This window comes from Manis javanica, chromosome 18, assembly GCF_040802235.1.
Source record: "Manis javanica isolate MJ-LG chromosome 18, MJ_LKY, whole genome shotgun sequence".
Lineage (NCBI taxonomy): Eukaryota > Metazoa > Chordata > Mammalia > Pholidota > Manidae > Manis > Manis javanica.
In genome coordinates this window covers 4,183,544-4,197,955 of record NC_133173.1, presented here as the reverse complement: position 1 = coordinate 4,197,955, position 14,412 = coordinate 4,183,544, and the positions used below count along the sequence as shown (strand labels likewise).

Sequence of the window (14,412 nt, the reverse complement as noted above, 5' to 3'; positions counted from 1 at the left end):
ATTCTGGTCACCCGCAGTCACTGTCCCCTGGGGTGGACCACCTGGTGGAGTAGATGACCCACAGACAGATGCAATTATGTGACAGCTGATTGCATCAGGGTTCTCTAGAGAAAAAGAACTAGTAGGATATGTATACGGGGACAGATTTATTTTAGGGAATTGGCTCATGCGACTGTGGGGGCTGGCAAGTCCGAAACGTGCTGGGCCGGCTGGCAGCTGGGAACTCAGGCAGGATTCCTGTGATGTGGTCTTGACGCAGAATGCCTTATCTCTGGAAAACGTGTTTTCCTCATAAGGCTTTATAGGATTGGATGAGACCCCCCCACACTAAGGAGGGTAATCTGTTTTACTTAAAGTCAACTGATTATAAAGTTAAATCACATCCACAAAATAGCTCACAGCATCATCTACATTAGTGTTTGACCAAAGCACTGGGTGCCATGGCCTAGCCAAGTCCACGCATCAAATGAACCTGACTTCTCAGCTGTGGAAGAGGCCCTCGCCCTGCCCCAGAGGCTAGAGAATGCTTCCCAGGAGACACTGCCTGCAGTGAACCCTACAGAAGGAGGGGAAATTCACTCAGTGAGAGGGAAGGGCAGTCCTGGCAGAGGAGTCAGCCTGTGCAAAGGCCCCAAGGTAGGGAAGAGCCACTGGGGTTGGGGAGTGCAGAGGGGCAGAGAGGTTGCCGGAGGGCAGCCAGCACAGACATGACCCCGTCCCGTCGGCCCTGTGTGGCTGAGGACGGGCTTCTGGGCCAGCGGCCTGCATTCCGGGCCTTGGTTTGCCATCTCCCTGTGTGACCTTGGGCTGGCCCCTTCCCCTCCCTGGGCCTCAGTTTCCTTATCTGTAAATAGAAGTGGCTGGATGCCATTTGTATCAGACCCTTGTGCGGTTTGTGGGTTTGCGGTGCTGTCTCAGCAGCCCAGCGGCTCTGACCCCTGGAGGCGGGCTCAGCCCATCTGCCCGCAGAGGAAAGCGGAAGCTGAGGCAGAGAGAGAATCCTACGAGCAGCAGACTCGCACGCTTCCCCCTTGGCCACCCCGTCCTCAGCCCTGCTGAGTGGCATGAGGCCTGGAGGGCAGGGCAGAAGTGAGACTGTGCAGGGAACCTCCAACTTTCGCTTCCTCCTCCCTTCTGGGGATGTGAGCAGGGTTTATTTTTAAGTCTCTGTGAGGAAGGGCAACAGAGGAAACAAGGGTGGTCTTGCTACAAGTTGAAGTCCTGTGACTGTGTCCTCACAGCCTGTCCACACCTGGGCCTTCCTTTCTCCTTGGACCCAGGGGCACAGACCCAGATACACACACGTGCGCGCGCACACCCAACACACACACACAACACACACACACACTACAGCCGGTGACGGGCCTAAGAAGCTGAATGCCAGACTGAGGAGTGAGGCTGTCCCCTCTTGTCCCCTGGGCCCTGAGCCACCTCCTGGGGTCCCAGCACCACCCAACCCAATGCTGCACCCACCTCCTGTCTCCCCACACCAGGTGCTTCAGCGGCTGAGTGAACTCCCTAAGGGCAGTTCCTTGAGGGGAGCCTTAATTTTGTCCCTACTGTATCCCCACAACCAGGCCCAGCACCCAGCACCTAGCAGGTGTCCAGTAAAGATGAGTGAGTCCGCGATTCAGGCGCAGGACTGCAGTCATTGAGTTGACCTCTGAGCTTGGCGGTGCAAGGCCAGGATGAAGGGGCCTGGGGGAAGCCCGTTCTCCTGCAGAGGCCCGGGGAGCTGGCCCCAACGCCTACAGGCCCTCAGAGAGAGTCATCAAAGTGATACTGAGGTGCTTGGTGATATCCCAAGACTGGGCAGCTGGTTTGCAAAGGTGTCCTGGTGGTGGAGGGCAGAGCCTGGCCAGGTGGCCACCAGGTGCTGCTGTTCTTCCCTCAAAGCAGTTCCTGTCCTGCCAGCCCAGGCCTCACGGCGGAGAGCTCAGCCCCGCTGTCTGTCCCAGGGCCACCTGAGCTCCCGGCCTGCGCCTCCTCCCTGAGCAGGACGCCTGAGGGGCCTCCCGGGGGGAACAGCCCTTTGGAGAGGTGTGGGGTGACAGCGGGTACTGTCACATCTGGGGGAGGCGACCCCGGATGATAGGCAGGTGGGCCCAGGATCAACATGCCCAAGAATTTCCAAGAAACCTTCCAATACGAGGAACCTGAGGCCCTAATGGGGTCGGATAACCTGTGGAGGGTCACTCAGCAAGTGTGTGAATGGTTTATAGGAACCACAGTGAGCCACAGAGGAAGTGGCAGAGCTGTGGGACCTGGGTCCCTGCCTACGTGGGGACCGCCTCCTGCTGGGCCTCAGAGGGTAAAGCTGGGGCCCCCCAGGGGCTGGCGCAGGCCTTGGGCTCTTGGTGTCCCCAGCACAGCGCCCTCCCCTTTCTCCATCGGGTCCTCCCTCCCCCTCCTCTGCTTTTGTTTCTTGGCCTCCCAGCCTCTGTTTCCCTCCCTCCCTCCCTCCTCCACCCCCAATCTCTCCCCCTCTTCCTCCACTGTGGCCTCCCTCCCCCCACCTCCCAGCATTAAGTCTTTAAACCACCATCAGGCAGCTCTTCCCTAACTTTGCCATTCCGTGCTCGCTGGGCCCTGGTAGGAGGCCCAGCTGCCTCCCTCCCGTCTCCTGGCCCAGGCTGTGTGTGGAGCGCCTGGACGGGCTGACCTCGGCATTCTTGTGCACCTTGTGGAGAGTTTTTGTTCTAAGCCTGCAGCACAAGTGGGAGGAGGCCTTGCCCTGAGAAGGGAGGTGCCCCAGGGGGGCCCCAGGCCGATGACCAGAGGGGCTTGGAGGTGGGGCCCCCCCTGGCACTCAGGTAGTACGCACCTGGCGGGGCATTAGTCAGGGGCTGTGGCCTGTGAGGAGCCAGGAGCCTGGGAAACGGGGCACAAAAAGATGGCCCAGGAGGAGGAGAGGCATCACACTGGGGTCACAGAGCCCCAGGCTCCCCACCACTCATTTGTGTGTGTGACAGACAGGGCAGCAGGCGCAGGGCCCAGCCCCACAAGCCCCACCAAACCTGCACTTCTTGGGGGTATGTGTTCTGGTCAGGCCAGTGCCCATCAGCATAAGAGAAAGCAGGGGCCCCACTGGGCCGGCAGGTTGATGGGGACCCAAGAAAATGTCCTGCCTGGTGAAGGCCCTGGACCAGCCAGGCCGGGCGGGTCTGAGGCTCCCAGGTCCTGCGGCCTCCTCAGCATGTGAGTGGGGCAGGGCGGCACCGGGTTGCTGAGGAGGCCGGGCTTGGAGCCCTGACCTGGACTCCCAGGTCAGCCAATGGGGCCCGGATGGGGCTGGACAGGCCCGGCTGCAGACCCAGCTCTGGAGCATGTCACTTAGGCCCCAGATTCCTGGGCTCTGAAATGGGGTGCACACTGCCCCCACCCCTATCCCACGGGGTTGTTTTGGGGTGAAATGGCTTGCATGGGACCTGGTGAACACTTAGTAGTGGGAAACTAGCTCTTCCCCCCACATTTGTGGTGAGTTGTTGGCACCTCTGTGTCCCCCACCATGTGGGCACAAAACCCCCAAGAACAAGGACTCTGGGTTGGTCCCCTCTTATGCTCAGGCACCGGCTGCTGATACAGAAACACCTTTCCCATTCCTCATCCCCAAAGCTGAAACCGCCCGCCTGGTCCCGTAGGACGGGAACACCGGTTTGTGGGGGCAGGCTTGGCTGGCGCCCGAGGGCCTGGCGTGATCCCTGCCAGTGGCTGCTTTCACTCTTAGCAGAGTCCTCCTGGTGGGGGACCCACCTGTGCTCTGACTCCCACAGGCTCCCCTTTACTTGGCTCCAGGTGCTGGGGCCAGGGAGGAAGACAGGGATGGGGCTCACATTCACACCGCTCGCCTTTTCACTGCCCCAGGAGTCGGGCACTGCGTCCCCTTGCACAGAGACGAGGAAACTGAGGCTCGGGACGTGATGGGGTATGCCCAAGCTAGAGAAGGGAGTCCAAGGCCAGGTCCCCAGTCTAGGCTCCGCTGCTGGGGATCAGTTCCTTACCTCTGCTGGCCCTTCTTCAGGGGTGAAAAGTGCTGAGCCTGTGTTTGCTCAAGCCCACAGCAGACAACGGGGCTGCTGCTGGGGCCGCAGGCCATTGTGACTGGAGGAGGCAGTGACACACCCGGGGGGGGCTGGGTGCATACAGTGGTCTCTAATGTGGACGCTGTGGGGACAGAGACCCTGCCTCACTCGCCTTACCTCTCCAAGCACAGAGCCTGACCCAGTGATGAGCCAGTGTCTGTTGCACAAATGAGTAAATGAATGAATGCGTGAGTTCTGTCCTAGAGAACAGAATCTTGTCCACAGAATTCCCAAACGTTTGCTGAATCTGGGACCCAGAATGGAGAGATCTCAGCTCTGTGGTTTTTCATCAGAAAAGGCTTCTTCCGGAGATGGGGCAGTCAGTAGTAATTCTTTACATTTGGGGAGGGCTTTATAATTCACAAAGCCCCTTCACCTACATCATGACTCCGGGCTCTCACCGCCCTTCCGCTGTGAGGCATCCTATCCACATTTGTTTGATGGGGAAACTGAGGCACAGGGGACTTTGCTCAGTCGTGTGTGGCAGGTCAAGCTGCCTGACTCCCAGCTAAGTGCTCTTTCCAGTGCTGGGGTGGAGAGAGACTCTGACTCACTCTGGTTTGGCCCCTCCAGCCTGTTCCAGATGGACCCTAAACTCCGTGTCCACTGACTCTTCCCACGAGAGCCCCACTTAAAGCTTAATAGTTTGATCTGCAGAGTCCATTTCAAGGAGGCTGAATTCCTGTCTGGGGTGTTTTATTTTTAGCTGGCTTTGGAAAGGGGAAGCTCCACTGGCCCGAGGTGGGAGGGAGACACCAGGCCGGGAGCCGGCTTCCTGAGGGAGGGCCGCCGCCGGGCCACGCACCTGACCCTGGCCCTGGGACAAGAGCAGGCGAGGCCAGCAGGAGCACCCCCCAGTTTCCCTTCCTTATGGAGCACCTCTGATTGCAGAGTGCCGAGCCAGGGCAGGGTGCCGGTCTGAAACCCGGGAGGAGGGCTGTGCATTGGGCGCTCACTGCATGGGCCAGGCCAGGAGAGGGCGCCAGGGCCGGCGGGAGGCTGGGAGCAGGTGGATTTTGAGGGAAGCCTGGAGGCTGGTGGGAGGAGCCAGGAGCTCAGTGGGGTTGAGAAAAGGGTGCCCAGAGGGAGAACCCAACCCATGCCAGGGCCAGGGTACCCAGAGTGCTGGTGCACCTGCAGCCCGAGGAAGGCAGGAGGCCGATGCGCCGGGGTTCGGACCTGGACATGGGGGCATGCTGGCTGTTTTGGAAGAACCTGTTAGGCCAGCTGTGAACCCGGCAGCAGTTTCCGTGTTCACTTGAGACATTGTCTCAAATATGTTAGTGGGCAGGGAGCCCTCCCTTCAGTTCATATCTTACATGGGATTCCAGTGGACAAACCAGATCAAAGCTGTATTTTTAATTGGTATAAATTCAGATATTTAAATGTTTAACACTAATCAAGAACAATGACTTGTTAAAGATGTAGCCCTTAAACATCAGGCTGAGAGGTGGTAGCTGCTGTCTGGGGGAGACCTTGGCACCTAATTTATTTTTGTGTGTAGCCTCTTTTTGCCAAATATATGTATTTTTTTAAAAATCAAAACACCTCATTCATATGGCCAAGCCATTAAAAGTGGTGACAGTTGTTTAACACCTCACTGTACCATCTCAAGGTCTGTGCAAAATTAACTGCCTCGGCAGCAAAGCCAGAGAGGCCGCTGAAGGTGTTGGAATGACATACATATTTTAGATGGGTTATCTATAATCGATTTTTAAAGTAGAAGAATCTTTGTTTTTTGCCATTTTGAATCAGATTTTTGAGGAACTCCTGAAGGACATGCAGAACACCCTAACTCCCTGTTGTGCAGATGGGAAGAGCAGATGGAGGCCAGCACGGGGGCCAGGCTTACCCACGATCCCGCAGGGTAATGGAGGAGATGGTCAGATGCAAAGAGGGTGTCACTGCTCCCCGTGATTACAGGGGTACGCTGTTCCCAAAGCAGACACCAGGGACAGACACACCCAAGCGTAGGCGAGCCCTTGCTAAATGTGGGAGTGTGCCGTCTGCGCACCAGAGCCGGCACTGTTAACGTCCCTCTGTCGTCCCGCAGCGATGCCCTCCTAGCCAGCCGCCGCGGGATGGAGGGCTTCATGGACTCAGGGACACAGACGGATGCAGTGGTGGTGCTGTCCTTGGCGCAGGCTGCTGTGCTGGGCCTGGTCTCAGAGAATGAGCTCTTTGGAGCCACCATAAGCGCCGAAGCCTTCTACTCGGACCTGGGGCCGGAGCTCCCTGGGGCAGCCATGGGGGACCCTGGGCCCACAGGCCCCGACGTCTACCAGCTGGCCTGCAACGGGCGTGCCCTGGAGGAGCCAGTGGAGGAGGAGGTGCTGGAGGTGGAGGCTGCCTTTGAGAAGCACACCCGGCGGAAGACGCGGCCTCCCGTGCGGCTGGTGCCCAAGGTCAAGTTTGAGAAGGTGGAGGAGGAGGAGCAGGACGTCTATGAGGTGTCTGTGCCTGGCGATGACAAAGATGCAGGCCCTGCAGAGGCCCCTGCCGAGGTGGCCAGTGGCGGCTGCGAGGCCCTGGTGCAGAGCAGCGCCGTCAAGATGATCGACCTCAGCGCCTTCAGCCGTAAGCCCCGGACGCTGCGGCACCTGCCCCGTGCCCCGCGGCCAGAGCTGGACATGGCACCCTACGACCCCCACTTCCCCGACCCGGCCCAGGATGGCTTCCCCGAGCCCAGCATGGCGCTGCCGGGCACAGAGGCCTTACCCACAGAGTGTGGTTTTGAGCCCCCCAACCTGGTGCCCTTGAGCGACCCCGAGGCCCCTACCATGGAATCCCCGGAGCCCGTGAAGCCAGAGCAGGGCTTCGTGTGGCAGGAGGCGGGGGAGTTCGAGGCCGACTCAGCGGGCTCGACGGTGGAGCGTCACAAGAAGGCGCAGCTGGACCGGCTGGACATCAACGTGCAGATCGACGACTCCTATCTGGTGGAGGCAGGCGACCGCCAGAAGCGCTGGCAGTGCCGCATGTGTGAGAAGTCCTACACGTCCAAGTACAACCTGGTGACGCACATCCTGGGCCACAACGGCATCAAGCCGCACTCGTGCCCGCACTGCAGCAAGCTCTTCAAGCAGCCGAGCCACCTGCAGACGCACCTGCTGACACACCAGGGCACGCGGCCCCACAAGTGCCAGGTGTGCCAGAAGGCCTTCACGCAGACCAGCCACCTCAAGCGCCACATGCTGCTGCACTCGGAGGTCAAGCCCTACAGCTGCCACTTCTGCGGCCGCGGCTTCGCCTACCCCAGCGAGCTCAAGGCCCACGAAGTGAAGCACGAGAGCGGCCGCTGCCACGTCTGCGTGGAGTGCGGCCTGGACTTCTCCACCCTGACACAGCTGAAGCGCCACCTGGCCTCCCACCAGGGCCCCACCCTCTACCAGTGCCTCGAGTGCGACAAGTCCTTCCACTACCGCAGCCAGCTGCAGAACCACATGCTCAGGCACCAGAACGTGCGGCCCTTCGTGTGCACAGAGTGCGGCATGGAGTTCAGCCAGATCCACCACCTCAAGCAGCACTCCCTCACCCACAAGGTGAGCCTGCGGGCCCCTCCCCTCCCCCGGGCCCTGCCCCCAGCCCTGACCCTCCCCTCCCCTCCCCTCCCGCAGTCCTGTGCTTCCCAAAGTACCAGATGGGGAGATTGCTGAAGTGGTGACATAGATGGTACACTGATGAATGCCACTTATTTTTATAGTTACATACTTATTGATGAGTATTTGAGAAAAATGTAATTGAAATTGGTTTGTTTTAGTGGTAAAACCTTACGTATTTAAAAATAAGTTTTGAATGAAATGTGGGAGGAACCCTAGAGGGCCCAAGGAACACAGTTGGAGAATCGCTGCATTAGCCACGCCCACCCACACCCCCTCCCCCGTTTTATAGAAGATAGGGCAGAGACCAGGATGCCAGGGGCAGATGGACGAGATGGGCAAAGTACAGAGGGTTTCCTCTGCTCCTCGTAATTACAAAAGAATATCAACCTGTGTGACTTCTCTTTAGGAAAAAGCCAAAGATATCTCATTTTAAAAGGGAATCATTGTAAGGAAGAATATAGTTATGGAGAAGTACAGTCGGTTCTAGAATATGACCACACTAGGCAAAGAGGTCACGGAAATGGAAGGTGAAACAACACTGCTCTTACCCAGCATGTCCCCACGTCCCCAGACATAATCTTGCCCCGTTCTCCACTACCTGCTCCCTCCCTTCAGGCTGCTGCATGTCTTTCAGCCCACGGCACCCCCTCCGGGAGGCCCTGTATATCCACACTGGTAGAATGGGGCTTGTTGGGCCCCAGAATCCCACTCTGGCCCCTGGCCTGCCCCCTAGTTCCCACCCCAAATCCAACCAGCTTCCAGCTTTGAAGCTGAATGGGTACAGAGCTTCTTCCTTCCGTGACGGCAGCTTGAGAGATGCTCCGGGTGCAGCTGGTGGCCTGTGGCTGAGAGTGGACGCTGCAGTGAGTCGGGGAGCGCAGCCTGCCAGGCCAAGAATCCAGCCTTCCCCAGCCCTGGGAACTTCTGCCACGGCAGAGACGGCACATGGGTCTCCCTGCGGGTGCTCCTCCAGTCAGTCGGGCAGCCACCTAGGGTGTAATGCTGGGAAGGATTCTGAAGCTGAATCTGGGCTCCGCAGGGGATGTGCATGGAGTGGAAACCAGATGACCGATTATTAATGTCTGCAGGACAGGTACTATCTAGTGGCCACTCCTCTACAGAAGTCCCCACAGGTCGGCAAAGTGTGAAAAGATAAATAATATTGTGAAGAAAAGCTGAAAGCAAAAATCAAAGGCTAATAAAAGGGGAAACATCCCTGTCACCAGCCTGAATGTGTACAATGTGCATTATCACGCACTTACAGAGTAAGCGCCAAAAGGCAGGGCCCCCTGGTGGTCGTACACACCCCCAGTGTGTCAAGCCGGCAGCTAAGACACAAGACACAGCCCATCTACTGAGAAAAATAGACACAGGAACCATTAAAGTATAACATGCAACTTACGCCAAACAAGCAGTTAGGACAGCAGCTGCGACGACAGACTTGTGTCCATCCCAATGGGGTTCCACTAAATCACTCAGCAAAGAGATCGGCTCCCACCTTTGTCCTAACTCTCCTCCCCAGATAATACACTGGACCCCTTGCACACAGCCCCCTGCCCTGTTCTGGGGGCCACCTCCAGACCACTGAGAAGCATGTTGGCAGTGCAAACAAGGGTTCTGCCTTGAGTCTTTGTCTCCTGGGGCCAAGTGTCCCAAACTCCATCAGTCACCTGGGGGACCTGCCGAGATGAAACAGCCCTGGACCCATGGAATCAGAATCGCCAGATGGCAGCCTAAGGGGCTGACTGTTCACCAAGAACAGGTGGTTCTTATCATCAGGGAAGCTCAGAAAACCCAGAGGGTCTGTGGATGGGCTCCGCAGGGGGTTGAGAACTACACATTCTGTGCAGGCTTGGGTCATTTTTCCCAGGGTGTCCATACCTTGAGTCATATTCTCAAAGGGGTCTGTGAACCAAAAAGACCACTGAGAGTGCCGAGGGGGGAAACACATATGCTCTCACAGTCCACAGCCACCAGCCTATGGTTGTCGTCTTGGCCACAGGCCCCTGGCGCCTGGCACGATCAATGCTGGCTTGTAGCAGGGCCTGGTGAATGGTCGCCGAATGAATGAACACATTCTCCTCAGTGCCCGGTACAGATCTACAGGTACATCTGCTCTGGTGGGCAGGAGCAGTAAGTCCTAGCCGGTCTCTATCTGTTGCCATGGAAGGCTTCCTGGAGTGGGTGGCCTTGCCCTGATATTCTCCCAGTGGTTTTAAACAGTTTTAATCAGGTAGTACCTGTTCAGAAAGACCCCAGAAGTTATGTCCCAGAAGCTCTACGTTAAGAGTAATGCCGTGGTCCCCACACACACTTCCAGGGCCGTGCCCACTGGGTGACCCTATCAACCTCACCCCCGCAGGGTGTGAAGGAGTTCAAGTGCGAGGTGTGTGGCCGGGAGTTCACCCTGCAGGCAAACATGAAGCGGCACATGCTGATCCACACCAGCGTCCGGCCCTACCAGTGCCACATCTGCTTCAAGACCTTCGTGCAGAAGCAGACCCTCAAGACCCACATGATTGTACACTCGCCGGTGAAGCCATTCAAATGCAAGGTACCCAGGTGGCAGGCCCCACGGCAGGGGCTTCCCCAGGGGCAGCGTGACTGCAGCAGCCGAGACCCACCAAGAGCCGGGCTGGCCCATGCGGGCAGGGGAGTCCCGGCTGGGTGAAATGGCCAGGCATTGGGGGCTGGCGTGGGCAGTGGGGGCTCCGATCCTGAAGTTGTTTTTTGAGAGTTGGGGGGGCGGTGAAGGTCATCACAGCCACAGGGAGCAAGCCCGGGCCTGGAACCCACTACAGTCGGAGGTCTGAGCCCTGGGTTTCTGCTGACTGCAGCTCAGGCCCACAGAACAGTGGCCCCCCAGGAGTGGCTTAGCTCTCTGCCTCACAGGCCCCTGGGGTCACGCAGGAGAGGGCAGAGCACGTGCTGTCCACAGCAAATGGATTTCAGCCCAGCCATGGAGATGGGAGTGTCTGGGGGTTCAAAAGGCCAGGCTCCCTGAGGGCTGATGATGCCGGGCTGGTGTGTTCCAGGTGTGCGGGAAGTCCTTCAACCGCATGTACAACCTGCTGGGCCACATGCATCTGCACGCAGGCAGCAAGCCCTTCAAGTGCCCCTACTGCTCCAGCAAGTTTAACCTCAAGGGCAACCTGAGCCGGCACATGAAGGTCAAGCATGGTGTCATGGACATCGGTCTGGACAGCCAAGGTGGGTGGGCCCTGCGCAGTGGACGGAGCAGTAGCGGCACTATTGAGGCACACTCAGGAGACTCCTGTCCAGTCAGGGGTGTGGGGAGGCTGGCCAAGCCCACAGCCTCCCTGGGGTGGGCTCAGGTCTGGGGAGGGGGCACCCTGGAGGGCTATCATGACGGTGATGGGAAAATTATGTATTCTTCAAAGGACTTAAGTGGGCTCCCATAAACAACAATAATAAAAAGAATCACTAATGTCGATTGAGTGCTAACTGTGTGCCAGGCCTTTATTAACTCATGGGATCCTCACTGTGAGGATGGCTCTGCTATTATCCCCACTTTACAGATGCAGAAACAGAAGACAGAGAAGTTAGGTGACTCCTGTGAGATCACAACACACAGGAGGTGACAAGCACTTTATCTTGTTACTATGATGTGACATTTTAAATAAACAGATAAGAAAGTAACAGAAGGGCAAGTAGCGACTGAAAAAATAAGGGAGAGCCAGGCAAGCTCACAATTTCAAGTGCACCATGGACGTGAGGAGGGGAACTCTGAGCTTCCTAGCAGCCATGGCAAAGAGTGTAACACAGTCAGTCATGCTCTTCATAGTGCTGGCCCAAGAGAATGGAACTCAGATACTCAGAAGAGGGTCCTCACGACTGAGGTTGGTAGAAGTCTCATGGGCTGTTTATATTAACATCGCCAAATGCTAGTGATAGCCTCCTCCCTGGATATTCATCACTAGTGGAAAAACTTTAGTCTCTGTCCTTTTGTGCAAGGAGGCAGGCCCTTTAGAGATCCCATAGGAAGAAAGAGCAGATAGCACTTGAGGAAGGCTCCTTGTACGGTCTGGAGCTATTTGACTTTCTGGTGCTCCTGAGACAAACCGGCTGGGAACGTGCATCAACAATAATCGGTTGAGTTGACGTACCTGAATGAGATTCCTCACTAGCCGTCAGTCAGATGCTGGGGTGTCCGCAATAACCCTGGTTTGGTTTTGCAGCAGCTGACCTGTGAATGGCCTGGATTTTCTGGCGGAAACAGGTGTCTTCAGTTTTCTACTCTTGTAGGCGAGAATGAAACCCTGTGGGCTGCATCTAGATGCTCTCTGGAGCCCCTTCCCTCCTGAAAATGCAGTAGGAGAACCAGCGACATTGGCATCACCTGGGATCTTGCTAGACCTCCACACTCAGACCTACCCCAGACCTGCTGAATCAGAATCTCCATTTCAAAAAGATCCCCCCAGGTGATTCCTTCGCATAAGGAAGGTTTGAGAAGCATGGATCTGTGTCGGTCCCTCCCTGCCTCTGACACCTCACAGATCAGATTTCTATACTTAATTTATATATTAATCCCACAGATCGGGAGTGGTTTCCAGCCTTTAGAATCACCTGGAGGCTTGTTAACCCCACAGCTTCTGATTCTGTAGGTCTCAGGTGGGGTAGAGACCCCCCGGGACCTCTCAAAGAATACCCCAGGCCGTACTGAAGCTGCTGGTCAGGGACCTCGCTTTGAGAACCTTTGCTCCAGACTCTAGACTGTTTCTCAAATTTGGCTGCACTTTGGAAAACCCTGGGGACTTTGTTTAAATGCTGATGCCTGAGCCTCAGCCCCAAAGAACTGAATGTAATTGATCTGCATGGGGCCTAGGATCGGGATTTTTTTTAAGCACTTTAAGTTTCCCCGGTAGACCTGCCAAGAATCTTCCCCACCAGTAGGGGCTTGGAGCAAACCTTGTCCTTTTGGAAATAACGTTCCCTATACACTTTGCTCCTGGGAGGTGGTCAGGCAGAAATTCTTTCCATCTGAGATCAGTAACCAGGGATGTGTAGGAATTCTTGACTGGTCCAGATGACAGAGAGTGAAGTGATTGGCCCTGGAATGGCTGGGACCCAAGTCCGCCTTCTTCTCATGTCAAACCTTGGTCTGAGCAGCTCAGGCTTGATGCTGTGGGGAGGAAGGTAGCATACACTGCAGATGGAACCACCTAGAAACTAGTTTGGGAGGTGGTGCAGACTGTTCCCCAGGACCAACTGGACAGCATCAACAATAAAGATAAACAAAGTGGGTGGTGGGAAGAATGGATGACAGAGACCAGAGGTAGAAAGTTTCCCAGGATGAAATGATGGACTGAATGATATGAAAGTGTGGCACTAGGCTTTGAAAAGGAAGAAACCGCCAAAGGGCTATAAGATTTGGGAAAGTGGCCTTTTATAAAGTCAGGGAGACACAGTGTGTCAGATGATCTGGGCACAAATCATAGACACCCCATTCAGATTGGCGTAAACAATAAGGAAATAGACTAAGAAATGATTCAAAGTCCAGGCCATCTTCAGAGCTGAATGATTCAGCCCCTCGACAATGAAATCAGGGCGAGGCTCCCTCTGTCCATAGCATTAACTTAAGATTTTACTCATGGTCATGAGGTGGCTGCCAGGCGCCTTCACCGCAATGGGCTTCCTTGCTCTCATCTAGTGGGAGATGAAGAGACAATTCCCCTTTGCCCTATGAAACCAATGAGAATGTTCCAAAAACTCAGTATCAGGCCCTCCCTCGTGATTCACTGGCCAGAACTGGGCCATGCCTATTCCTGAACCACTCATTTTCAAGGGGATGGGATTACCCTTAGACCAGTGGTTCTTCACTGCGGGGGAGTTCGCTCCCCAGGGACATCAGCCAATCCAGAGACATTTTTGGTTGTTGCAGTGGGGTGATGCTACGGGCACAGACTGGTAGAGGCCAGGGGTGCAGCTAAACATCTTACTGGGCACATCCTACATCCCCCACAACCCAACAAATAATTATAGCCCAAAATGTTAATAGTGCCAAAGTTGAAAAGCTCTGCCTCAGACTTACCAGGGCTAATCCCTGGACCGGGGTCTATTTCTCCCCAGAACACATCTCCTAGGTAGACAGGAGCAGAAGTCACATTGGGGCTCAGCCACAGTTGCTGCCAGCCAGCCTCCCAGGGTCCCCAGATCACACCCTGGGCTTCCTTCCCTCTGCAGCCCCAGGTCTCCTCTGTGGAGTTTTCTCTCTGGCTTTTGTTCTAACACCAAGAGTTTTATAGTAAAATTCCAACTTGGTAAAATTACCAGAGACCTCTTCTAGAGTTTTGCCTCACGCATCTTAGTTAAGCTACCTTGGGTGTTTGTCCTTGAAGAGCAGGGCCCGAGGCAGCCAGCGGGTAGAACTGGTTTAGAGCAGCCGTGCCCAGGTCGGAGGAGAAAGGGCCGTCCAGCCTTCCAGGGTGGAGCAGAGCTTGCTGGGTGCCCTTGGCAGTGGGTGGAGCTCTGGACTTCCTTTTGATCTCCTACACGGTGTTGCTGTGAGCATTCATGAGAAGTGCCGAGCGGCAGTGGGTGCTGAGTGGGTGCTCTTGCAGAGAATACAGTAAGTAGGGACTTAGTGGCTTAGGAGGGGCAAGAGGCACGATCAAGGTCAGCCCTGCACCCACCCTGTGCACACACAGCCTTAGGGTTCAAGTCCGGTGACTCATCTGAGAAGCCACTGGAGCTTCGGGCTTCCCAGAGCA

The 14,412-nt window shown here is 56.1% G+C and overlaps 1 protein-coding gene and 1 long non-coding RNA gene across 14 annotated transcripts in view; one reads left to right on the top strand and one right to left on the bottom strand.

Moving 5' to 3' along the window:
- ZNF710 (zinc finger protein 710) overlaps positions 1-14,412 on the top strand; it is a 62,597-nt gene that overhangs the window by 45,423 nt on the left and 2,762 nt on the right. For 12 of the 13 annotated variants that reach the window (XR_005056598.2, XM_037000679.2, XM_073227156.1 and 9 more), the window contains 3 exons: positions 6,136-7,621; positions 10,044-10,235; positions 10,717-10,891. Coding sequence is in view for 11 of the 13 variants with exons in the window: in XM_037000679.2 (XP_036856574.2) it covers positions 6,164-7,621; positions 10,044-10,235; positions 10,717-10,891 (1,825 nt within the window). In the remaining 2 variants the exon portion in view is untranslated. Of the gene's footprint in view, positions 1-6,135; positions 7,622-10,043; positions 10,236-10,716; positions 10,892-11,880; positions 12,124-14,412 lie in introns of all 13 variants that reach the window. The other variant, XR_012127175.1, reaches the window with a different exon arrangement.
- On the bottom strand, positions 10,900-14,270 carry LOC118968765 (uncharacterized). Its single transcript, XR_005056601.2, has 3 exons — positions 14,020-14,270; positions 12,611-12,824; positions 10,900-12,002 (listed from the first exon to the last, which is right to left on the bottom strand). It is a non-coding gene; the product is annotated as an uncharacterized lncRNA (long non-coding RNA).